General features: G+C 46.4%; 1 protein-coding gene across 1 annotated transcript in view; it reads left to right on the top strand.

Moving 5' to 3' along the window:
- Window positions 1-26142, top strand: part of COG5 (component of oligomeric golgi complex 5) — a 1436183-nt gene that overhangs the window by 997271 nt on the left and 412770 nt on the right. Inside the window, exon 14 of the mRNA XM_085654126.1 lies at window positions 2423-2522. Coding sequence (XP_085510252.1) covers window positions 2423-2522 — 100 coding nt within the window. The remainder of the gene's footprint in view (window positions 1-2422; window positions 2523-26142) is intronic.

Here is a 26142-nt window from a genome sequence, read left to right on the forward strand (position 1 = left end):
CTCTCAATGTGATGAGTCGTATCACTTTAACCAAGATGATAGTATTACCAAGACTGTTGTATTATTTTGCAAACCTCCCGGTGTATGTTTCGGTGTGGCTGTTTCGGGAACTGGAAGGATTAGTCAGAGGTCTAATATGGAATGCGGGACGGCCCAGGATCGCGCTGCAGAAATTATACGCACCAGCGGAAAGTGGGGGCTTAGCAGTTCCTCATTTAGAACTATATTACTTAGCTGCACAGCTACAATGGGTCGCAAAGTGGCTGAGCGGCAAGAACCTGATGGATACTGCGACTGAGTCATCTTCATGAACACAGACACAAATTTATAGCTTATTTCATCCACTGGCGAAACTTCCCCGCCCGACACAGATACATATAGAATTAGCCCATAGATGCTACCGGAGGAGCCTCCAACATACAAAAGACACCATTCCTTATGCCCCGATACTGCCACTTATCGGAACACACAGAGGCAGAGATTTTGTAACGGACATAGTGCTGACGCCCTGGACTGAGGCAGGAGTGGAGACACTAGGAGATCTATACGCGGACGGTGCCTTGTTGCCTTTTGCAACCCCAACGGCGGATACTGGTTTGCCGATTGGTCAGTTCCTCCTGCATGCAGCCATCATGCGGACGCTTACACTAACATGGGGAGACTTGACAATTGAGCCACAGACACATCAGTTGTTGCAGTATCTGCATGTGATGGGGGAGGGGTCACATGTGATCCACTGGCTAGTGCAGGCCCTGCCTACACACGTTTTAAAACCACCACAGAGACTCCGGGCGCACTGGACTGAGGACAGAGGTCGACCCTGGACTGATCAAGACTAGGAATGTGTCTTGGCTAGTGCCACACACATACCACGCAATTCAGGATTCAAACTTATACAAACATACATATTGCACAGAGCGTATCTCTCGCCGGACAAGATCAATAAATATTTTAACATCACCACCTCCGATTGTCCGAGATGCCATCTTCTAGATGCTGAACTACTGCATATGCTGTGGTCTTGCCCCTTACTTTCTGTCCTATTGGCACACGATAACGGAAACACTCACAAGTTGTACCCACACCGAGGTACCGAACACATGGGATGTTTGTATTCTGGGTTTTTACAAACGAACAAACTCTAACAAAGTAAGCTCTAGATTTTGTGACATTGGCTTAATAACTGCGAAACGATTGATAACCAAGAGATGGAAACACAAAGACCCTCCGGAAGCACCCCATTGGTTAAAATCCCTAGAGATCTGGGCGCAGGCGGAGAGCACTGTTCATAGGTAAGAAACGGCTGGGTTGCCTTAAGTTTCCCATCGCACAGGCCTGAGATGATATTCTGAAAGCCCTTACACAAACTAATGCGGCTCCGCGAGCGCCCCCACGCAGCGGGTGGGAGATGATGCCTAGCTTGCTGCCTGGGCAGAGCGGGCTGGATGCGTTTACAAGACGCCTTGGCCATAGCTGTCAGATAGGGCAATGACCCCACATTCCATCATGGCATTCCATAGGTACAACTTCAGACGCAAGATACCTTAGTATACATGCGACTGCGCACTGAACAGGAAAAGCAACTCATGTCCGCTATATACACACGACCCTCAGCATGACTTCACTCGAACGGCACATAATACACTAGATACACGTTCCTCTATGTACTTGATATCTCCTTCTCTTTTATATTTACTTTATTTTTATCAGTTGTGGTTAAAATGTTAAAAAATGAAGATGTATTGCATTCAATTATAATATTCACTACTTATCGCCCATGCACCGTTGCCTATTGTCATTCTACAGCAGTACTACATGTGGGTCATGCATCTCTGTAATAAGTGTCATGTTTGCATATGGTTAACCACTATTGGGAGGAGTCATATGTGATGAACAAGTCCTGCTCCTCAATTAGAGGTGACGGTATGCGTGGCTTGCAGGCACCCATGCTAATCTGCAACTGCACGTCAACTCCTGCGGCACAGATGCTAATTGCGCTATGGTTATCGAGTGGTAATACCTAGAATTATATGCACAATGACCCAGCAACAATGATCTTGTAAAAAAGTGCGACATATACCTATGCTTAGTTTGCTTGTATCAGAAAAATGATAAAAAATATAATAAAGATATTTTTTTTTTTAAATGGATGCACTGAACAGGAGAGCCTAGTAATGTCAAACACAATCTTAATTGTTTTTGAACTACTGTAATCCCAGCTAAAAAGGGACTCACTAAAATATGCAACAGCAAAAAGCGTGAGTTATAGAAAACGTGCATTAGAGAGGAAATGCTTTCTCAAACTTTGATTATTTGAACAGTTCCTTGATGTTCTCTCATTCCGTGACTTATGAAAATGTGACTAACTACTCCTTTTGCATACATGTAATTTTGATTCCATTGATGTCTCCTTTCTTAATAGCGAATTAAATGTTGCTGCTGTGGATCCAAACCTCAGTTTAGCGGTTTCAAAAAATATTGCTAAGACTATACAGCTGTATGGTGTAAAGTCAGAACAGCTGGTAAGTAATGATATTTAATGTCTGCCTTCTGTATTCTTCCTGTAACGCCTATGATTGCCTTCTTCCACACACTTTTCTAGTATCGGCTTCTGTAGTCATTAAGATACCTTCTAACTGAGTTCTTGTGATGCTCACAAATAAGATGTTTATCATTTGTATAGTGTATAACTGCTACCAGTGTGGCTTCACTCCCATTGTCCGACAGGATTACATAATAACATGTAGGGTTGGTTGGCAAGGTGTGTGTTTGTGATGTTACTTATGGGAGCAATGGGTGAGGATTTTGTTACATGTTTTGTTGTGCTCCTGCAAACTTGAAGTTGCTGGTATGTGTACACATGTTTCTAGAGTTGTTTGAGGTGATTAAAGCGCTTTTAATACTGCATGTATTCTGTCTATCCACTAAAAACTGAAGTAGCTGAGTGAATGTGTTGTCCTCTCCTCATTAGGATATACATAGTTATCTCAGGGAGTATCAAGGTTCTATTTGTATTATCAACCAAATGGGGAACCACAACTCTAATCAAGACACATCAGTAAAGTGCGCGTATGGGTCTAAGTCCCCCTCAGGCCTAGGACAGGCTTATTCCACGAAAACTCCGACAACTTTGGGGCCCACCCCAAAGAGGTGAAGGCGGAGCAACAAAAACTCCCTTGGTACAGAATTTATTGGGTCCACCCCAAGAAGAACCTTTGTAGTGGTTATATTGGCTCCACCCAGGATGGTAAAGCAGAAATCCAAATAAATTTCAAATCCGTTAAAAAATTAAAAGGGGTCTACGGTGTACACCCTAAAGTGGTGAAGGCGCATCCCTGTGGGTTAAAGTGGGGGACACCTGGGAATGGTGCAGTTGCAACCCACCTGAGAGAGTGGAATTTAGCAAACCTGTAGAAGAATGCATTAGATTGCAAAAAAAGGGAGAGCATACAGAAAAAGGATGTGGTGGGGGGAAACACCAGGTGTTCTTGCATGCCCTTCCGGGCCCTAATGGACCCAAACTGGAAGACACAATGGGAGGATGCCCTTATCCTGTCCATTTTTTACCCATCTGCCCTTTACCTGAACGTGGGACTGGATTTCTGGAGAGGTTGAAAAGGTTTTGGAACACTAGCCTATGGAAAGATCAGGTGTGGCCAGTCGGAAGACATAATAGTGGATAGATTGTTAATGGGCGGTGGGAAGAAAAAACTAGTGGCAGGGATAGAGATTTATTTCCCCAATGTCTTGTATTTTCACTGACAGAGGACGTTAGACTCCACAAATCGACACAGATGGATCATTTCATTTTACACGGGCTACAAAATGCTTTACGGGCACAAATCCCTAGCTACCCACTGGAGCCACCAGAATTTACCCCCTTGACTCTACTTATTAAGGTTCACGGGGGGGACATCTCATGTCTAAACTTTATCGGACTTGTATCACTCTACTTGAACTAAAGACACGAGAGTAAGAGAGGCATGGTAATGGGATTTGGACCATGCTATCTCCGACTTCCAATGGCAGCATTGTTGCATACAAAAGCAAACTATCAATGAACCATCGCCATAAGTTGCTTCTCTTTAAATTTGTAGGGCAGGCATACATGACCCCCTACAGGGTACATCAAATAGACAATACCCGTCCACATGCTTGCCCTAAATGCCGGTCTCCCCACACAGACCTCTTCTATATGGTCTGGACTTGCACTAAGATAGCCAGGTATTGGACAACAATATACATTGAACTATCACGTATTGTAAACCAAACACTTACACCTAACCCATTACAAGCACTGCTTGGGTTTGTCCATGATGTCCCGAAGACAGTACGTAGATACGTGGCTTTAGCTCTGCTATTAGCAAAATGTGAAATCGCAATACAATGTGGGGGGGGGGGACGGGGGGGGGGGTGTTGAACACCCACCGACTTTGAAATGCTGGATTGCTAGCTTGACATATTGCAGTACTAATAGCGACATATATTCTCAACTTCAACCATCTATCTCACGCCCAAGGGACATTTGGCAGCCACTCCAAACATACTTTCTAGAAACACAAGATGACTCTGCCCACACCTCCGATTTGGCCATTTAATCAGATATGTGCACGTAACCCCTGCCTCTTTAGCGATACACATATACGATCTTAACCGATATGGACTTAAGTGAGGGATACAGAATTATCAGTTGTTGCGAAATTGATAAACTGTCAGTATTGATAACGGGTTAAGTATTGTCATACATGCTGATTGTAATGTACACGGTATGGTCTATATCTGCCATGATCCTATGCTTTGCTATTTGGATGTTAAAAAAGGTAAATAAAGTGGTTTTAAAAAAGCAAAAAAAACAATACCTGCTAAGGAAACCAACATCTGGGGAAAAAATACACAAGGCCTCACACAGACAGGAATACAATGGAGAAGATTGAAATGTGCTCCCCCTACCCCATCCCGGACCCTCTAAATTGACACCGGTACTGTTCACATATTATTTATTTATTTATTTATTTATTTTTTTTTATTTATAAAATTTTTATTGAACAATAATTCGGTTACAAGCACGGGCCTACAACCACCAGGGCCGGCCGCTAGGTACAGAATGAAATATACATTTATCAAGGCTGCAGTCAATTCCCGGGGCGCAGCCCCGTAGCGGCTCCGGATAGTTCTAAAGGAACAGGAGACTTAAGTCCAACAGACACAAAAACTAAAAGAAAAACAAAAGGCGAGGCATAAGGGCAAACAGTGCGGGTCAGGCTTCCTCCGGGGAACTCCAGTTCAGACCATTAAGCAGCCGGCAAAAGGAAGGAGTACTGGGAGGCTGGGGACGGGGGGGGGGGGTCAAGGGAGATGAACGTCCATATGTAGTTATTCCAAAAGGTGCCAGGAACCATCAAGGGTCAGGGGGACATGGCGATATCGGTGTCCACCAGGGGGGGCGTACAGATACCCCCGCGATACGCATTCCATTGCACCCCCAGATTCTACCCCATGCCCCCGGCTTACCACGGGCCACATACACAGTCTTCTCCCTGAACATACACCAGTCCATATTCTCCTTCCATACTGACACGGTGGGCGGCCGTTGGGCGCCCCAAAGCTGCGCAATATCTCTCTTGGCAATCATGTTCCCCAGGGCCGCCCACCGAGTCTGAGCCGCGCTGTAATCATTGGGCTCCCACACATTCAGGACACAGCGACGCACCTCCGGCAGCAGCACAACCCCAGTGACCTGTCCCATAACCGTATGGACCCGGCGCCAGTAGTCCGCCACCTCGCGGCACTCCCACAGGATATGGAGAAAGGTGGCGCTGAGCCCACAACCCCGCTTACAGAGCCCGTCGTCGGAAAATCCCATCGAGACCAAGCGAGGACCCGTCACATACACCCGGTGAAGAATCTTAAGCTGTACCAACCGGAGACGGGCTGGAATGGCGACCTCCTTGGGGGACGACAGTGCAGACTGCCAGTCCTCGTCGTCCAATTCCACCCCATCCCCCGTCCAAGCCTCCCGGAGGCGCACAAAGAGGTCAGCCCGATGATTAATCAGTTTTTTATAAGTTAAAGAAATAGTACTGTCAGGGACATGTCCGTCAAGTATGCGGTCCTCGAGGGGCGAGGAAACCGGGATCTTGGTCCCCTCCCCAAAGACCGAGAGCAGGGCATGTCGAACCTGGGCATAGCGGAAGAACTCCCTGTCCGTAAGCTCGTATTCGGCCTGGAGCACCGCGAAAGTCTTAACCGTGCCCTTATGCCACAGGTCTCCCACTTTGCTGATACCAATCGCATCCCACTGGTCAAACCCCTTCGTAGTCCAGAGGCTGCCCAGGCGGTCGGAGGCAAACAAAGGAGTAGCACATGTTAGTCGCTCACTCCAGCCCGTGGCCGCAGTGGCAGCCCTCCAGGTCCGCACCGCAATCTTAGTAGGACCCGTAAGGGTCCGGCCAGCCGAGCGGGAGTAAAGTGCCCTGTTATAGTTCCCGCCGGGAAGCAGGAACTTGTCCATCTCATACGCCGGATTCAAGCCAGGCGCATACGTGGCATGGTTAATGGCCGATAGCTGCGAGGCCCAATAGTACCTGCGAATGTCAGGGAGCGCGATGCCCCCGTCGTACCAGGGGAGAGTAAGCTTAGCAAGAGCAATACGCGCCCGCCCGTCCCACACCAGTCTCCTCTGCAGGCTCTCCACCTCCCGAAAGTAGGCCACTGGGATAACGTCGAAGGAGTTCTGGAGTGCATAGAGGAACCTGGGAAGGGACATCATTTTGAACAGCGCGGCCCGACCCAGCGGGGACAGGGGCAGCCTGCACCACCGGGCCGTGTCCTCTCGCAATCGCCGGAGTGGACGCAGGAGATTCTGCTCATAGCGAGCCACCGGGTCCAGCGAAACGTATATCCCCAGGTACTTAAAGCCGCTCAGAGATATTTGGATCGGAAGCCGAGGCGGCAGGAGAGGAGGACCACCAGAGATAGGATAGACGCAGGATTTAGACCAATTGATCGTGAGACCCGAATTGTTCCCAAAGGAAGTCAGAACGTCAAAGAGGACGTTGAGCGACTGCCGCGGTGAGGTGAGATACAGGAGAATATCGTCCGCATACAGCGAGACCCGATCTTCGAAGCCCGGGGCCCACCGGATCCCTCTAAGCGAGGGCTCCCAGCGGAGCCAAGCAGCGAGTGGCTCCAGGGCGAGAGCAAAGAGCAAAGGGGACAACGGGCACCCCTGCCTCGTGCCCCTGCCGAGGGCAAAGGGCCGAGAGACCCGCCCATTCACCACCACCTGAGCCAGGGGTCCCGTGTAAAGAAGCTTCACCCAGCCAATAAATCCTTCCCCAAAGCCAAATTTAGCCAAGACAGCCCAGAGGAATGGCCACTCGATGGTGTCAAAAGCCATCGTGGCATCCAAAGAAACCAGCACGGCCGGTTCGGAGAGGAGCTCCGCCCTGGCCAGGGCGCCGTGAAGACGCCGCAAGTTAAGAGCGGTGTTGCGGTGCGGGATGAAGCCGCATTGGTCCGGATGAATAAGATCGCACACGACGCTCAACAAACGATTGGCAAGGACTTTCGCCAGGATTTTAGGCTCTGCATTTAGCAGTGAGATAGGCCGGTAAGAAGTACAGCGGTCTCGCGGCTTGCCCTCCTTGGGGATCACGACTATCGTGGCCAAACGCTGGTCAGCCGGAAGGGAACCCGCCGTAAGAGACTCACGGAACATGCGACTGAGGAAGGGCGCAAGCTTATCAGGGCGCAATTTATATAGCTCAATGGGCAGACCGTTGGGACCCATAGCCTTGCCCGAGCGAAGGGAGCGGATCGCGGTCGCTATTTAATCCGCCGACAAGGGGGCGTCCAGCCGCTCACGGTCCTCAACGGACAGGCCGGGCAAGGCAATATCCCTCAGTAGAAGGCGAGAGTCGTCCTCATCTCTGTCAGTCACTGGGGAGTACACAGCCCGGAGGTGGTCGGCGAAACATTCCACAATCTCATCCGGCTCAGTCACACACACACCATCCGCAGCACGCAACTCCGGGACCACACGATTCACTCTCTCCTTTTTGTCCAGCCACGCAATCAACTTTCCCGCCTTGTCCCCGGCGTCGTACAGTCGACCCTGCTGCTCCCTATACATAGTTTTGGCCGCGTCAGTGACCAGGGACCTATATTCAAACTGTTTCAGGCTAAGGGCATGGAGCCCGTCCGGAGTGACATTCGCCTCCAAGGCCGCTGTTCACATATTATTAACATACGTCACAGTGAAATTTGATCACACTAAGCCTAAATTCTTTTGAAGTTTTGAAGTTCATTAGAATAAATGCATATTCGCGCTGACACGTGGTTACTGTTAGTGTGCTGAGGGCACCTCGTGCTCAATCAACTGGTTAAGGGGTTGGATGCAGTGGGCACTTCTCCTTCCAAGCAGCATCTCCTCAATCTTAATTGTCGTTCCTAGTTTGTTTTACCAACTTGAGCGTCCTAAAACTGACTTCTTCTAAAAGAACTTGATAGCTTTGGAGCTATTGAAACGAAGTATCAAATACCAACACAAGGGACTTGTTGCCTTTCAGACAATATTTTTACAACAAGCTATTGTAACTGCTGAAAATATGGACAGGGCTTACACCGTAATTAAATTATTTCACCCTAGAAAAGTAGTATAGACGACATTAGATACAGATGAGGCGCCTGATCGACTGGAGTGACAGCGTTTGGCTTTGTGCTTACTGATGTAGATTTGGTTGCTTTTACATATGTACCTCATGTTCGCCTCTTCTGTCAAAAAATTGCTGAATTAAAACGTTGCTTATTTTTTCATTTTGCCTTTTTTTTGCCATTTTATGTCTTTTTTGTTCCTTTTGGTTATATCTCCATCACTTGAACTGAGCATGGCTGTTTGACCTTCACTGAGTCAATTGTTCTGTGAGCAGCAGCTCCCCAGCCCCCATGAAGCAGAGGTTTTTGTCTTTATCTGGCAACATATGCATAAAAGATCACTTCGAGGCTACAATGGCTTGATGAACAGAGGTGATCGTTTCCTCTGGACCGTGCTGTGTGCCTCTCAATCAGGATGTATTTTACAACTGTACGTCCGCGTGCCACATCCTAAAATAAGACTGCCCAGTTACTAGTTTTCTGCTTTTTTTCTATACTTATATTTTTTGGTAGATTATATTTTTGCACCACATATTAATTCATGAGCACAATAGCAGAATGCAGCAGTTTCATTTATTAGCTCTGTTCGATCAACCATGCAATTGGATTTCTGTCCAAAAGAAAATGACTTCTTGATAACACAAGGGCCCTTGATCTGAAGCAAGAGCGAGGGATATATTGTTAACTTAGATTTTTGCAAGGAACATGAATTCAGTCGAGATCGCATTCTTTCCATCCACATGGCCAAAACGTGTGGTCATGTTGTGATTAATGGCGTCTAATGCCCCTATTTCTACAAATTCACAGAAAGGTATTATGAAAATGACTGCATTTGCTCGTCTGCCTGTATCCCCCCCCACACCACCACCCCTGCAGTCGTTCAATTGCATTTCATTTGTAGAGTCTTTGGAGCAATTGACATGCTAGTCCGGTTTGAGCCAACAACAGCAAGTATCTGTCAACATCAATAGGTAGCCTGGCACCAAATGTTAGGAAGAATAGCCAGACCTTTATCGCTTCTTGGGATACAGCTGAACATACGGACGCATAAGTCTACTACCAGAAAGCAGGGTGGAATATACTCAGTCAATAATTGGTGGCTCCCTCATGCAGGCAGTGTTCCACTTTAGCATAAGTGAGGACAACACTATTGGTGAAGAAAGCAAACGTAGACATAGATGATTCCAACAATTATCCTACTGGAACGGGACTTGCCAGTAACAGCAACACACTACTGAAAGTGGTGACTGAGTGTAATAATGCACACAGGGTACTACCAGACATTCAACTTAAACGAGCACTAACACAAATTAAGCCACTGCACTCCTTCCCCTTATTAAACATTCAACAACCAAATAACCGTGCACCACCCACCCCCAGCCTCTGACCTCGCAGGATCTTCATTGATAGTCATGAACATTGAATATTCTCAGCTGCGCACAGGGATCCAGGAGCACTACAAAGCCATGTAATAGAATGTATGCTAAAAAGAGGTGCGCTCTGGCATGAACAAAAGCAGGTACATGCTACCTAGCCCATGCAAGTAATTTCTTACTATTTTCCAGTTGTCAATATAACACAGCATTGTAGCACATGTTCTACCTACACAGAGAAATCCTAAGGTAAAGGTAAATGTGAAAAGTTAAAACAGTAGCCTCAAAGAATGCAAAAAGAAACTGAAAACTTGCATTGTTACTTTAAGTAGTCTGCAGCTTCCAAATCTCAGTATACTGGCAGTTGCTTCACAGCCTCAGTGTGTTTTTCCAGCTCATGCTGAGCTCCTCTTCTTTGGCTTGAGAGCGGAAGAACCATGGCAGACCTATTGGCCACAGAATGCTTCCCCACCACTAGCCCACACCAAATCTGTCAACAATTTAGGTATCACGTTTGATGGACAATGCAGTGCTAGGAACCTGTTTTGTCATATTACGTATGCTGTGAAAGTTCCTTCACTTCCTGTCCTTGGCAGCTAGACAACTGGTAGTATAAGCTCTGATTACATTAAGACTGGACTATGGCAATTCACTTTATTTGGGCCTGCCTGATCATCTGATTAATAGGCTGCAGATGGTTCAGAATGCAGCCTCTCGTACGATATTTTGCCTTCCTCAGAGAACTCATGTGTCTCTACTTCTTAGAGACCTGCATTGGTTTCCTGTTGGAAAGAGGATCACCTTTAAGATCCTACTGCTTATCCATAAAGCATTGCATGGGACAGGCCCAGAGTACTTGAGAGAGAATCGGGTTTTACACTCCCCTCAGAAGTCTGTGCTCAGCAAATCTCAGTTTGGCCAAAGTCTCCTGGATCCGCAAAGCAAGGACCGGGGGCAGATCCTTTTCCTTCCTGGGTCTGTCTTTATGGAACAAATTTGGAATTAAGAAGCATTCAAGCAACCCCTATGTTCTGTAAAAAGTTAAAAATACAGCTGTTTTCCAACAACTGATATTGATCCCATGCTCTTCTCGATCAGCCCACTTTCACTTTCTGCACTAGTGCCAGGACACTCCTGTGAGTAACAGATGCGCTTTAGAAATTCTTTCATTTACATTTCAAAACACTTCAGGGTTTTTGTTGCCTTGTTATATGATTTTCAGATTTCTTTCTTCATTCAAAGTTGATAATATGTCTGAAGCATTTTCACCATCTTTTATCTACAGAGGGAAAATGTATTGACCAATAAGCTCACTGTACTTGTGGTGCCCCTCCTGTGGAAGTAGCAAAGCAGCATCGGACCCACAAGACTTTAGTGTGATTTGTTTGCCACCTTCACATTCAGTCAAGGAGAGTGAATAAGTAAATGATGATGAAAGGAGCCTAGCAATTCAAGAAAGGAATTCCCCTCGGGGTCATACTAGAAGACCTCAGGGTGGAGTAGTAAATGAAACAACTTTGCAGGCTGGGCAGGTACGGTCCACCTACACTGCAATTGGGTCTTTCCTCCAAGGGCCTCTCACAGTTGGAGATCCAAGGAGAACAGTGCCCTCAATGATGGCATTGTACATTTCACTTGTGCTTCTTGAGGTTCCTGGTTGGCATGAAAGACTGTGACATTGAGCCACAACACCATCCCAATGTGTTCACATCTAAGATTTCTTCTAAAGCAGGATCAACACTGAAGCAGGAATGGAAAGAATGATCGGAGTCAAAGAGTACACCAGTGTCATTGATGTTGAAAAAACATTAATCTCCTTTGAGGCAGTCTTCACACCATATCATATTCAGAATATCAGCATCACACAGCATCAAGAAGAATGACGTCAAAGTACTTTAACTGGACACCTGGTTTTGTCACTTTGTCCAGCTGTGTCTCCTTTACCCTTAAGGCCTTCTTTGATGAAGAGTGCCGCTGAAGAGCCAATACAGACACCACTTCAGTCCCTAATTCTTATACCAAAACCATTAATGATCCAAAAGCACAATTCTGTGTCTCCCATCATTCCCCTAAGACTCATGACCTTCCATCCATTCCCTTTTCAGTTCTGCAATCCTCTTCTCCACCTGCAGAGCATCCAGTGTATTGTAGTCCTCGATGGCACAAAAATGGTTTCCTTCTTACTCTTTGTTCACAGATGATGCTTCAGACTCTTTTTTGTATACTGCAACATCACCTACTTCCTCCAAATCTAGAGAACGTGCTGGTAAGGGGAGCAGCAAAAACTAACATTCCACTAGAAGCCTCTCAAGATTGTGTCAATAATTATAGGGGCATTAAAGCTGGAAACTTCACCCAAGCCTTTGCTTCCCTGTGTTATGGACTTCACAATGCTTGCAGAAGAGAAGTTTCTTTCTACTGCGACCACAAAAACCACTACTACAGGGCTACATAAGAAATGTATATCACTGGATCAAGATCAGAATCGGCAACAACAGAGATCACCTTACTACAGAAGATCATTGGAGGCTAAGGACGACATCAGTCTTCCTCATCCAGGAAACCACCATTTCCATCTAGACAGCAGCTTCTGCTCCACCTTGCGCCACTGTGGTGGGAGGAAGTCCCCCAACACATCTCATAGAGTGGCAAACCATTATCAGGGACAAGGGGTTGTTGAACTGGTTATGTAGTTTGGTAACCTCTACAAAGAGAAGCTTTAACCTTGTTACAAGAGCTAGCAATAGAATCTGTTTCTCTCTCTCCGTGAGAAAAAGGCATCTATTCAAGATACTTTTTTGATTTACTAAAAAGGCGCCAGGCAAGAGTTCAGACCAATTTTTAGATCTCAAACTTACCAACAAATGGATCCGCAAAGTAAAATTTTATAGGCTGGCCCTGCATCAGATCTTTCCCCGACTCAGGAGATTGAATGTGTACAGTGAGTCTGCCCTACATTCCTATGGCAAAGAAGCACTCGAAATTCTAAAGATTTCACAGTAGGAAATGCACACTTTTGATGCACAGTTCTTCTCTTCAGTCTGCTGATTGCGCCGTGAAATCTTTGACCGCTATGGCAGCATATGGAAATTGTGTTTTTCTCTGTCTCGACAATGGTTTAATAAATATTCATTCTTCAGAGAAAACTCCAAGATTTCCAGACAACAGCTTCTCAACTTTGACATCTGGGCCTTCACATCAACTTCCTGAAGTCAACAACATCACAGGTCTTTGTTCTGACATACCGAGGAGCTTTCTTGAACACAACGTGTGGAGAAGTGCCTTCTTTGAAGGAAAGCGGGCATTCCATTTGTAAGAAATGTCTTCAGATTCACATAACTCCTGCTCCATCTGCTTGTCACAAATGAATGTTTTTTTTATGAGAGTGCATCTTCATGGTCCCAAATGCAAGGTTTTATATGGGACTTCCCCAGGAATATTTTAAAGATCAATGGTACAAGTGGAAAGACAACTGGGAAAAAGAGTTTCTCTTATTTACCTCTTCATGGTGGTGCAAGGGATACAACCTTCTAAAAGGAGTTCCCTATTATCAAGATCTTCCATCTCAAACAATCATAACGGATGCTTTTGTGGCTTGGCTAGCTCAGGTACAGAATGTAACCGTATCAGGCTTGCTTTCAGAAAAGGAACATTTATATCACAGCAACCTCCTGGAGTTAAGAGCAGCTAATCCAGCTCTCAAAGCATTTCAGTTATCCATGACAACGAACAGGTTACTGAAACAGATGGAAAACACAGCCATCGTGCGCTGTGTCAACAATTAAGGAGGTCCTACCAGAGCCAGGATTCTCTCTGTAGAAGCCCACACATCATGAAAACGGTTACTGGTAAAAATCCAGCCAAATGAGCATTATAATTTCCAGGCCTAAAGAACACTCTGGCAGATGTTGTCAGCAGGTTCTTTGTAAAAGCTACAAATGGGTCCTGTATGATAATGTCATTCTAGAATTATTTTTGGATTGAGGGTTTGGGCAAATAAGTGTAATTCCTATATTGCAAAATGCCCAGACTGTGCTTTTATAGTTTTGGAACTGGAATCGCTGGTCAATTCTTTTTTGATAGATTGTCAGAAGAAATTTCTCTATCCTTTTCTGGTATACCATACTTGTTTGGGGTTGGGTTTGCAATGCCCCACCTGTGGTGATTGAGGTTATTTACCACTGGCATCCTGGGATCTGTCCTACTATGACTCTGCTGTCTGGCTTTTCTGTACTTGATTGTAATGGTGGTGAGGGCAAGCAGTCAAAGGCTTTTCAGGAAATTAGTGTGAAGGGCAAGAGCTCATAATTCAACAACCAATCAATAGACAAAATAACTTATTGTCCAGGTCATTGCTTATCTGTTGAGTAACAGAGTACTCTAATCCCCCAGCGTTATTTAATACTACAAAGTGCAATTAGAGCAATTAAACATGTGGTTGAAATCCAGCCTTTGGAGGCACTACACCCTTTGGCACCCAACTCCGGCTAACATAGTTCCTTGGCTTCTGTAATCCCTTATCAGGCACATGTACACGTCTCTCAATCACCTCTAATTCACACATGCACCCAGCAGTTTAGTTTGCTTTTGGATTCTAGAAGTTATTCATAAAGTGCCTTAGATCATTTGGAAGACCTTGGTCTCTCATTTTCACAAAGTTTTCAAGCCTTGCAGTCGCCCGTGCATGGGAGTTGCAGTATGGGTGGGTTTGGAACAGACACATGCAGTGCTTCTGTTGCTGTAGCATCTGAGCAGTCGGGGAAGCGGTGGCGACCTCACGTGGAACTTGAAAACGTTTGAAACTTCCCTAGGAACCAAATGGGTTACTGCTATGGCAGTTGCAGACTCCGGGCTGATCAGGGTGCTTACCTCCGCATCAAAAGAGGACTTGGACTCTGATGTTATCGGTGGCAGCACCAGTCTCTCATTTACAGTGGGTTGCTGATTACACTCAATACTTGAATCTGTGTGAGACTTGATGCAGTATATTAGCAGAACTATTTAGGGAGACCAAAAAGACCCCTTCCACTCTCGGGTCTCCACTGACTTTGCTGCCTGGAAGTTGCTCATTCTCTATGGCTATTCCTTTTTTGGGGGAACACGTGGGCCTCTCTTCCTGGACAGTCTGTACTCCTACAGTGCCAAGCACAGTTTTTTTCTCTCTTAGCAGGCAAGAAGGGGTCTAGGCTCTAGGCAGACTCTCAGTTCCTCCAGCTGAAATTACAGACTTCTGGTGATGCCTCCTCGCCGCTGGAAGATTCTGTCATGCAGACAACCATCCCTACCCCGCAGGCTTCCCAGCTATTTCATGGACTAGGTCACAGATCCCACAGGAAGCGTGGGTGCCAGACCCAGTGCCCTGTATAGCCCTACACCCCTCCAGCTGCCACAGCCTCCATGACGCTTTAGTGTGCTCGCCACCCAGCACACCTATCCCTTAGGCGGCAGAATTTGCCACCACTTGGCTCAATGGACCAAAATCACCATGACCCATGGGTGCTACAAATTGTGCAGCGAGGCAATGCCCTTCCCTTCGTGGAAATCCCTCTGCCCTTACCACAATCCTCCGAACAACTGACAGGGGACCATCTCTCCTTGCTCCGTCAGGAAGTGCAGGCTTTGTTGGCCAAAGGAGCTATTAAGATGGTCAGAACTATGAGAGATACCCCTCAAACCAGGGGGACAGGGTTCTGCTAACTTAAACCCACAAATTTCCAGCTGGAAAAAAACTAATCTTCCAAGAAGTCACTCGCTCATCAATCATAACAACGTATCTAATCTAACCCAATATCACAGGAGTTTGAAATGATATACAAGGCTGTAGAAATATTCTCATATTTAAAATCATATATGCATAAAAATACAAATACACCAACATAACATATACAATATAAAAGGAAACATTTTCAAGACTGTCCAATTGAATGAGAGATTGCTTGGAAGATTAGTTTTATACGGGGGAAAGTTTGTGGTTTTTGGCCATTGAGAGGATGCCAGCACCAAAAATCGGATATGGTTGTCATTTCCGCTGCCTTCTAGTGCCGAAAATTGACAGAGACCTCCACTCCATATTAGATTTGCGCCTCCTCAATGCCTTCCTAAAAAAAAGAGAAATTCAAGATGCTCACCTTGGGTCAGGCTCTGTCTGCCCTGGACACTGGATGATAGTGTTGGACTTACAGGACACTTATTTTCACAAGCCCACAGTTGTTACCTACAGTTCACAGTAGAGCATTTACAGGTCGCTGTCTCCCTTTCAGCCTCACCAGTACCCCCTATGTGTTCACGAACGTGATAGCAGTGGTTGAGGCACACCTTCGGAGGTCTGAGTTCCCAGACGTCCCCTACCACGATGACTGGCTGCTGAAGGCAGGCTCGCCCCAGGTAGTTGTCACCCACACTCTAGAATACGAAAAATCTCCTGCTTTCGCTGGGGTACACTATCAACATGCCTAAGTCACACCTTGCTCCTTCTCAGATGCTCCCCATCTAGGCTATTTTGGACACAATGCAATGGTGCGCCTACCCTGCGGAACAGAGTCCAGGACATTTGGGCTAGGATCCCGATGTTTTGCCTCTGTGCTGGATTTAGGTCAGACTGATTTGGAGGCTGCTGGGTCTGATGGTCACCTGCATCCTGCTGGTGAAGCACATGTGATGGCGCATGCAGGCTCTGCAATAGGATTTGAAGTCCCAATGGGCACAGTATCAGGGGGATATCCCCTTCCTGCTCCAGATTTTGAAGGAGATTGCAGTGGTGGCTAATGAATGCAATTGGACAAGCAGCAGTTCCCACTCCTTTAACCACCTGGAACTGACAGTGGTGACCGACGCATCGCTTCTGGGTTCAGGCGGCTACCTGTGCGAGGTGGACATCAGAGGAGTCTGGTCTCAGGCGAAGTCCCAACTCCACATCAGTCTTCTGGAGCTGAGAGAGATTCGCTTTGCACTGAAAGCCTTCTTTCAATCCATCAAAGGAAAGCTAATTCAGATGTTCACAGACATTACTACCATATGTTATTGCAATAAACAGGACAGGGCGGAGTGGGGTCGTGGACGCTGTGCCAGGAGGCCCTGTGCCTCTACACTCGACTGGAGTGATAGGACATCTTCAGTTGTGCAGGTTGTGCAGCACTTGGTGGGATCTATGAACACCAGGGCTGACAAATCCAGCTGCTGATGCCTTGTGACTCCCAAATGGCGTCTACACCTGGAGGTGGTGCAAGGTCTCTTCTGAGAAAGGGGAGAGCCTTGGCCTGATCTATTTGCCACTGGTGAGAATGCGCAATATCAGCAGTTCTGTGCGTTTGAGTTCCCAAAGCAGCTCTCGTTCCGAGACTAGTTGCGTTTAGACTGGAACCATGGACTCCTATATGCCTCAACAAAGACTGTATCGGCCTGCCATCGAGACAAATTCGAGTCAATTCAATTTTCATTGGTTTATAGCGCCTCAGAGATCAACTATTTGAGATAAATACATGAATCATATAATTTTTTTATAACATTTCTACTATTAGCATATTAATTAAAAAAATCCTTTTAAAATACAGGAAAAAAAGATTTAATAAATTGATACATATTATAGCAAACATATTAATTCGGCGGAGATTTAAAAAAAAGTAATCATATCATTAGGGGTAGAGAGATTATACCTAAAAGAAATAGTTTTATCAAACGATTCCTGGCCTCTACCACTGCTTTATTAAAACAGGAATAAAAAACATGGATTAAGTCCTGGACTCCTCTATTACATTTATCACAGAGTCCTGTGCTTTCGGCTGAATTGCTCCAGTTCTTTGTATAGACCTTTAAAGGTAATATCCCTAGTCTAAACATGATGATGCATCTCTGAATACTGTGCTCTAAGGTGCATCTCGTATACTTTTATGGCAAATCTTTTTTTTTGAAGGACATAAACACGTACCACAGTATAAAACATATGACAAACAGCTGATAATATCAATCATATCCTGAACATGGAAGGCATACATTAAAGGTAACTGTCATCTTGTATCACATATTCAGAAGCATAATGACTATGGGCAGATCGTGCCAGGGAAGTGGCAACTGTGGCAATAGGAAGAAAAAACTCCCCTGTCTCAAATGAGGGTCAACACGTTTATCAACAGAATATAAAGATGGAGGGGGAAGGGGAGGAGCCAGAGACACAGCAGGTGGAACCCTGCACGGCCTAATAATGGGGGAAGGGAAGAGTGGAAGAAGAGTGAATAAGAGATGAGAGAGAGAATAAAGAGAGAAAGAGGATGAAAGAGGGGGTTGGAATGAGAGGAGTGGGGAAAAAAAAGGAGGGAGTGAGGTATCACGAGCCAGACTACGCGAAATCTTTGCAGGAAGTTAGGGGGAGGTTATCATAGTCTCTGTTATGGGGTTGGGCATCCCTCAGAGGAGTTTCGGCTCCACGGTGTGGGAGGGCATCTTCAAAGAGTTGGAGGGTCTGGAGCTGGGGAGGAGTGAAGCAGGAGTGTTCCAGTTTGGAGAAGTGATCGATCAGTGGCTGCCAGATGCGAGTGAATTTGGCTTCTGTGTGCACCACCCAGCATGATAAGAATTCCATCGACATGCCATAGGCGTGTGAACCACAGAGTAATAGTTGGCGTGGATTGTTTCTTCCAGTGGAGGGCAAGTAATTGCTTGCCCGCACCCAGCATATTTGCGATAAGGTGCCAATCGGCATGGGTCATCGCAGTAAGTACTGGGGTCCGGACACCCAAAATGGCCATGGTGTATGAGTTCGAGAGGGGGGCAGCCTACAGTGTCTTTGATGTTGCGCAGGACTTACTTCCAGTATGAGGTGAGTAGGGGCTGGACCACCAAATGTGAATGAAATCGCTAATCGCCGATTGATAGCGCCAACAGCGAGGGGAGGAAGTGGGGAACATTTTCTGTAAGTGTGTTGGAGTGTAGTACCACCTTGGGGTATGCTCCTGTATAGCTCAGAGATGGCGCGCCATAGCTGTTCCCATTGTTTCCGAGAGATTTCCTCTGTGGAGTCTGTGTGCCATTGTGTTTGGTAAGTGTGAAGCTGGGAAGGGGTGGAGTGTTGTAGCACCTGGTATGTGTGAGATATCAAAGCCCGTGTGCTGTAAAAGGAGTGCCCCAGTGTCTCAAAAGGAGTAAGTGGCCAGGTTGCCCCCTGCGCGTTCAGTGGTGCGAGCAGCCAGTGTTGCAGTTGGTAATATTGCAGTCGGGATGTGTCCATAAGGCGGAAGTCTCTCTTGCATTGTTCAAAGGTTTTAAGCACGTATCCCTCAAAGAGGTCTTGGATCGTGCGGCACTCATCCTCTCCCCAAGCTGAGCAGGGTTGCGGGCCAGAGGAGTGTTGGGAAAGGGGAAAGAGGTGAGACCTCTGGAGATTGCAATCTTGTCCCAGATGTCGGGGACTGTTTTCGTGGGGGGCCAGAGACGCCTTGGGAGCCAAGCCAGGTCCTAAAGAGGCCTAGAGGTCACCGCGCGATCCATATGGAACCAGTGCTTTTCACTTTCACGGACGTCCTATTCAGATATATGTCGGAGATGCGATGCCCAATAGTACTCCTAGAGGTTAGGACACGCCAGGCCACCCGGTCCCTGGGCAACATGAGAATTTTATTAGAGAATCTTGGGCGTCTCCCACCCCAGATAAAGGTGTTAACGTCGCGTTAGAGGTATAGGATAGCAGCCTGCGGTATAGAAGTAGGCAATGTTTGCAATATATATATATATATATATATATATATATATATATATATATATATATATATATATATATATATATATATATATATATGACTTTTAGCAGAATGGCCATCTTGATTGAGTTGAGACGGCCAAGCCAAGACACAGGAAGCGGTCTCCAGGTTCGCAGGTCTTTTTAAGAACAGATCTTCTACACTTTGACCAGTTAGCTTGGGTCCATGATGACAGAGACTAAGTTAAATTCAGGCCTAGATAGTGAAGCGAGTGCGAAGCCCATTGGAAGAGGGCAAGTGATTGGCGTATCCTGTGTGTGGGGGGGGGGGGGGAATCGATAAGTTCAATGCCTGGGATTTGGCCATATTAATTTAGAATTCCGAGAGTCTCTCAAAGGATTGAAGAAGAGATACTAGTGTAGCCGGAGCGGTCCTAGGATTAGTCAGTGTGAGCAGGAGGTCATCAGCAAATAAAGGAACCTTGTGTTCTAGGCCGTCAAAGGGGATGCCCCAGATGTCTGCTGCTTGGTCTATGGCAATCGCCAGTGGATCGACCACTAGGGTGAAAAGTAGGGGCGATAGCAGCTGGCGCTCTCTGGTACCCCTTTGTTTGCGTATGGGTGGGGAAAGCCGGCCATTGACCCCAATCTATGATGTGGAAGAGGCATAAAAAGCCCTGATCCGAGATATCATAGCTGGACCCAAGCCAATTTTCCACAGTACTGCACATAAGAACATCCACCCAACTCGGTTGAAGGCTTTTTCAGCATCTAAGGAGAGTTGGCAGTGGTGGACCTTCTCAACCAAGTTGGCTACCCGACGTATGTTATCCGCGCCCTGGTCCTGGCGTATAAAGCCAACCTGATCTGGGTCAACCAGGCCGGGTAAATATTGTTCCTAGCGATTCGCCAGGATTTTAGTATAAATCTTGGTGTCTCTATTTAGCAGGGCAATAGGGCGATAAGAAGTGCACGAAGAGGGGTCCTTGCCTGGTTTAGGAAAGAGGACTATTTCGGCCATGGACCTAGTGGGGGTGAGGCTCGTGAATTTAGAGAACGCATTAAAAGTCGTAGTAAGGGGTCCTGGAGCTGGGGCAAGAACATGCAATAAAATAAGACGGGGAGGCCATCGGAGCCAGGGGTTTTGCTGACTAGCAGATCTCTGAGAGCACGTTGCTATTCGGCTATGGTAATTGGGCCTCTAGAAATTGTATATGGTGAATGTCAAGGGGTGCCCATGGACATGAAGCCAAAAAATAATTTTCATCGGGTGGCTTTCCTTCTCATAGAGTGTATGTAGAAAGAGTGGAACGCTTGCTGCTTATCACGCTCTGGAGTAGCCCATGTACCGTCCGCGAGTTTGATCTTTGAGATAAGGGCCCGTGCCGCCCACTGGCGGAGTCAACGGGCAAGAATGGATCCCACTTTATCTTCCCCCTCATAGTATCTCTGTTTCGATGCCAGTAGTGATCGTTCCCCCTTGTTCGTTAGGTGTACCCTCAGGTGTCCCCTAAGAAGAGCAAGCTGCTTCTCATGACGTCTAGAGGGAGCTGAGTGGTCCAGCCTTTCTAAGGCCTTGATGTCTCTAGTCAGACCCGTTTCCACTAGCCGAGCCTCCTGACTGTGGTTGATCACGTTTGAGGTAATGACGTTCCGAGTTGTCGCCTTGAAGGCATCTCATAAAATAAAGCTAGGGCTCTCAGGTAGATCATTAGATTCAAAGTAGGCTGAGATTTCCCGCCGTGTCTCAGCTACATTGACTGGGTCGTGTAAGATACAGGAGAGAAGTCGCCAGTGAGGGCAGGGTCATGGTGCAGCGCTTCGGCATCGCAGCACGTTCTGCAGATGAGCTTGGTCAGAGATGGAGATGTCGGGGTAGGGCTGACTCCAGGTCCCGCACTAGCGAGTGTGAGAAAAAGCAATAATGAATACTCGAGTATGAGCAGTGGACATGTGAATAGAAGGAATTGTCCTGAGCGTCCGGGAAGTTGGAACGCCAGGCATCTGAGAGGTACAGGTCTGTGAAATCCCTCTTCAGTGCAGCAGACATCGCCCCTGTGCCTTAGAAGGAGACAGCACCGCGGTCCAGTTCAGTGTCCCAGACCAAATTGAAATCTCCTCCCATAATTAAGCGGTCCCCATCCTATGACACATGCTCTTACAATTAAGTAGTAATAGAGGTATGCGCCCTGTGTCTGGTTAGATGCGTAAACATTAAGCAGGGTGAGAGGCTGTGCATTGTGTGGGACTACGATTTTTAAAAAACAACCTGCAACCCCTGCCGTTTTAGTTAGAGAGGGCCCAGTGTTGAGTCAGGTATTTTGGGTGGGCCATTCGATGTATATCAGATTGTAAAAGGTAAGTTTCTTGTAAGAAAATGACATTTGGGTCATGTGTAAGTAGGTAGCACCAGATCTGGTGTCTCTTGTTTGGAGCATTGAGGTCCCTCACATTAAGGGAGAGAAATTTGATGTAAGGCTTCTCAGCCACTGCCTGGAGTGGGAGGGTCTGCTGCTATAGCAGGGCAGGGCAAGGAAGGAAGGGCGTCTACCCTGGGTGTTGAAGGGCCCAGTTCCGAGAGCTTCGGTGGGGATGTGTGGTGATCCGAGAGGTTGCCACCCGTGCCGGAGGGAAGCAATGAAAGGCAAGACTGAAAGGCTGAGTCAGAGTCCAAAATGGATAGCAACCCTCCCCACAGAGCAGATATAGTAAGTAACCTAATATAGCCCCACCTTCAACCCAATATCCCCCAAAGACAGGATACAGAGAAGGAAAGGTAGAGAGGGAACAACATAAACAATAGAAGGCCAACCTGGCCAAGAAACTCTTCATATTCTGGAATGGCCCACTAGTCTGGGCACTGGCCATTTTGGAGCATTGAGCAGGGGGTGGGGAGAGAGTCAGTTGATCCATTAGTCCCCACTCTTCGTAGCAAGTGGGCATCCGGGTGACGGGTTACCCCGCTGGGAAGCCAGTCAATGACAGAAAAGCCCCGGGAGTGTTCCACTGTGAGAGTCAAAGTGTCAAGCGGTAAAGAACAAGTGGGGGAGAATGTTGTAGCATGAAGCTAATGGTCCCTGGGTGCATGTCCCAGCGGTATGGCCCTGCCATGCACGCAAGATCCAGGGTAGCATTGAGTCGGCAGCTGGAGCGTAATAACACTAAATAAACAGCCTGGCCCCAGCCAAGGGTGAACCGATCCTGCATTCACTCAGAGGTCGCATTAGATTGTGCTGGGGAGTGTGCACCATCCATGGTGTGGAGGTGTTGGATGATGTCTTGCTTGGCTTTAGAGGAGGACTGTTCCTTATTGTGAGCTCTGTGTTTAGCAGGGGATACCGTGGACCACTCGGGGCATATGGCCTCTTGGGACGATATTGGAGGAGGGAACGGGCTAGAAGATGCAGAAGTTGTTTAGCGTCCTGGAAGGAGCAGAGCCCACAGCGTCTGCCCTCCCAAGTAAAGATCAAGGCAAAGGGGTGACCCCACTGGTATTTAATGTTGAGGTTGCATAATTTGTCCTTAACAGGCTTGAAATCTCCGCAATGCTGTATATACTTTTGATGGATCTTAAACTCGATAGTGGATACAAAAGACTTCTAATCGGATAATTGGGAGCAATGTGCTCTATCAAATTAAAGCTTAATCGAGGAGTCATGTTTTTTTAGAAATAGCTTTAAGTGAGCTGGAGTCCAGGATTGTAGGATGCTTTCAGTGCATTGGAAGTTTTCTAAGGCTGTATTAAGATTTCTATTGGAAGTGTATCATTTTTTCCCAGCCTTAAAGGTTTCGTATTTCAATAAGGTCCTTAAGGAGCCTTCTTCCGCGTGCAAGAGCTTAAATGCCCATCTATTTATGTTAGCCAAAGCTATTGAAAATACACTAACTAAAGGCTTGGCTCAGTAGCGTTATTTTACTAAGTAGTTTACTATAGCCTTATAGCCCGCCGTAGCGGGCTATACTGGCTATTAAAGGCCCGCTGCAGCGTTAAAGGCCCGAGCCGAAGGCGAGGGACTTTAACAAAGTGGCGGGACTTAAATAGCTGGTATAGCCCTGCTACAAAGGGCTATAAGGCTATTAGAACATTCTGCCACTAGAGGGCAGAATGTTTTAACAAATAAAACAAAGCCTTCAGGGAGCACGAGGGGATTCAAATTCCCTCAGGCTCCTTGAAGCCTTTGTTCACAGCCAGAGATGTGAACAAAGAAACATTGGAATGTTGGAGCTCCGGGCTTATACCAGCCATTATAAGCCAGTAGCACTCCATTGTTTTCAATGGAGCTGCCAACATTCCAATGTTCTAATTACGCATATATTCAGAATGTTCCATCTGTCAGTGGTAATATATTCTGAGGCATAAGTTATGGTAGGGGGAATTTCTGCGCAGTAGATTTCATGTAAAGAATGAAAATGTCTTACCAGATAAGTAATAAAATCTCTTTACGGCATTAATATGTGCTACTGCTTTTTGATCCAAATGCTGTAAGTGGGAATATACTTCCAGGGATTGTGTAAAAACTCGCCCTTGGTAGGTGTACGCTTTTGCCACCTCAATTGATGCACCATCTAATTTCCAGTCAAAGTCAGAAGCGTTACTGTTTGTTCTGTCATTTGCCTGGTAAGACCTTGCCCTGGGCACCGTTAAAGGTTTTCTTTCAGCTGTATTAACTTTTTGACAGTTGACAGATCAGCTCTCTCTGTTTAAGTCACCCTTTGTGACACATTTACTTAAGGGCTTGCAACATTTGTTTCCTCCTACTTCATTCATTATCCCCCAATGAGACCTTAACTTGGTCTTAATGTTTCTCATGGACTCCCCATTCGAGCCCTTGCATAGCTGTTCATGCAGACAGCTGACTCGTAAAACAGTCTTTTTCGTGGCTATTACTTTGGCCAGGAGGGTCAGTGAGCTTCAAGCTCTTTCAGTTAATCGTCCATACACCAGTTTCTACCCAGAGAAACTGGTTCTTCAGACTCCTCCTCCTTACCGAAGGTGGTGACCCTTTTCCACATCGGCCAAAATGTCACCTGGCAGACATTCTTCTCTCCACCTCATCCTTCTAAGGAAGAGGAGAGACTCCACCACTTGGATCCAAATAGAGCTCAGTCCTTTCACATAGTTCATTGGGTGGACAATCAACTCTTTGTTGGATTCACAGGAGTAGAAAGAGACAAAGCAGTGCAGAAGAATATCATCTCTGGATGACTTCTACTTTACATGAAAATCTATTGTGCACTAGCTAAGAAGCAGCCTCCTGAGGACTTGCAGGCCTATTCCACCAGGGTTAAGGCTACTGCTACTGAATTAGCATGTGGGGTACCTCTCCTGAATATCTGCCAAGCTGCTACATGTAGATCCCACCACACGTTTAGGAAGCACTACTGCTTGAACAGTCCGATCCATAAAGACTGGCATTTTGCCTCGTTTGGGCCAGTTCACAGACTTGCCTCCTTTGAGGTATTGTTTGGGATTTTAAGGTGAAGAATCTGCGCATAGAAGTCTCTATTAGAAGAACAAGTTACTTACCTTCGGGAATGTTTTTTTTGGTAGAGACTCTATCTAACCGCACATTCCTCCCTGACCTTCCCATCCTTCTCTCACTGCGAACCAGACTCTTCACCCTAACATCTTGTTTGATTCTGCACACTTATCAAACGCTCATTTTGACTTAGTTCCACGTTTTTGGCGCGGAAATAGTTACAAAAGAAACTGATGCCGGGGTGGTGCCTATACAGTCACCATGCATGTCACTGCCAATGCAGATTCCACTTAACGGTGTCCAGAAGTACTACTCAAGATTTTCTGGAACCAGTCTGTTGCCTGGGGAATATTCTAAGGCGAGGAATCTGTGGTTAGGTAGTCTCTTCCAGAAAAAGTGATACTGAAGGTAATTAACTTGTTTACCTTGAAAAACTGAAACTGCAGAGCCCTCCCACACCCAAGCCATCTACCAAATGACAGTGCACAGGAAGAACTAATCAGATCCTTTTGCTAACAAGGTCATAAATGATTTTCTAAGGTAATCCCTACCTCCATTATCTTTTACTTCAGTGTCTGGATCTCCAATCACAGGATTACAGGCAATACACCTCCACTGTGTGGTTACATTGTCCTCATCCTCCATCTTGTGCCATGCTAAACAAGGGGCTTCTATAAGGGTGCACTTTGTTCACCCCTCCAGGCCACAGGAAAAGTTTTGAAACTCTCATTAGCAGGAATGGGTCTAGGCCTCTACACACTTGCTAGAGTAGTGTGAAATTTTGGGCAAATAATGAGGTCAATATACCAGTTACACCTGCAATGAAGCACTCTGTAAGGGATGCACACCGCTTTATTTCATAGAGAACATTCCCATCCTAACAAGCCAGTTTCTCTATTCTCATTATATCTAGTTGAAACTGAAATAACCCTATGCCAAAATGATC

This window comes from Triturus cristatus, chromosome 4_1 (assembly GCF_964204655.1).
Source record: "Triturus cristatus chromosome 4_1, aTriCri1.1, whole genome shotgun sequence".
NCBI lineage: Eukaryota > Metazoa > Chordata > Amphibia > Caudata > Salamandridae > Triturus > Triturus cristatus.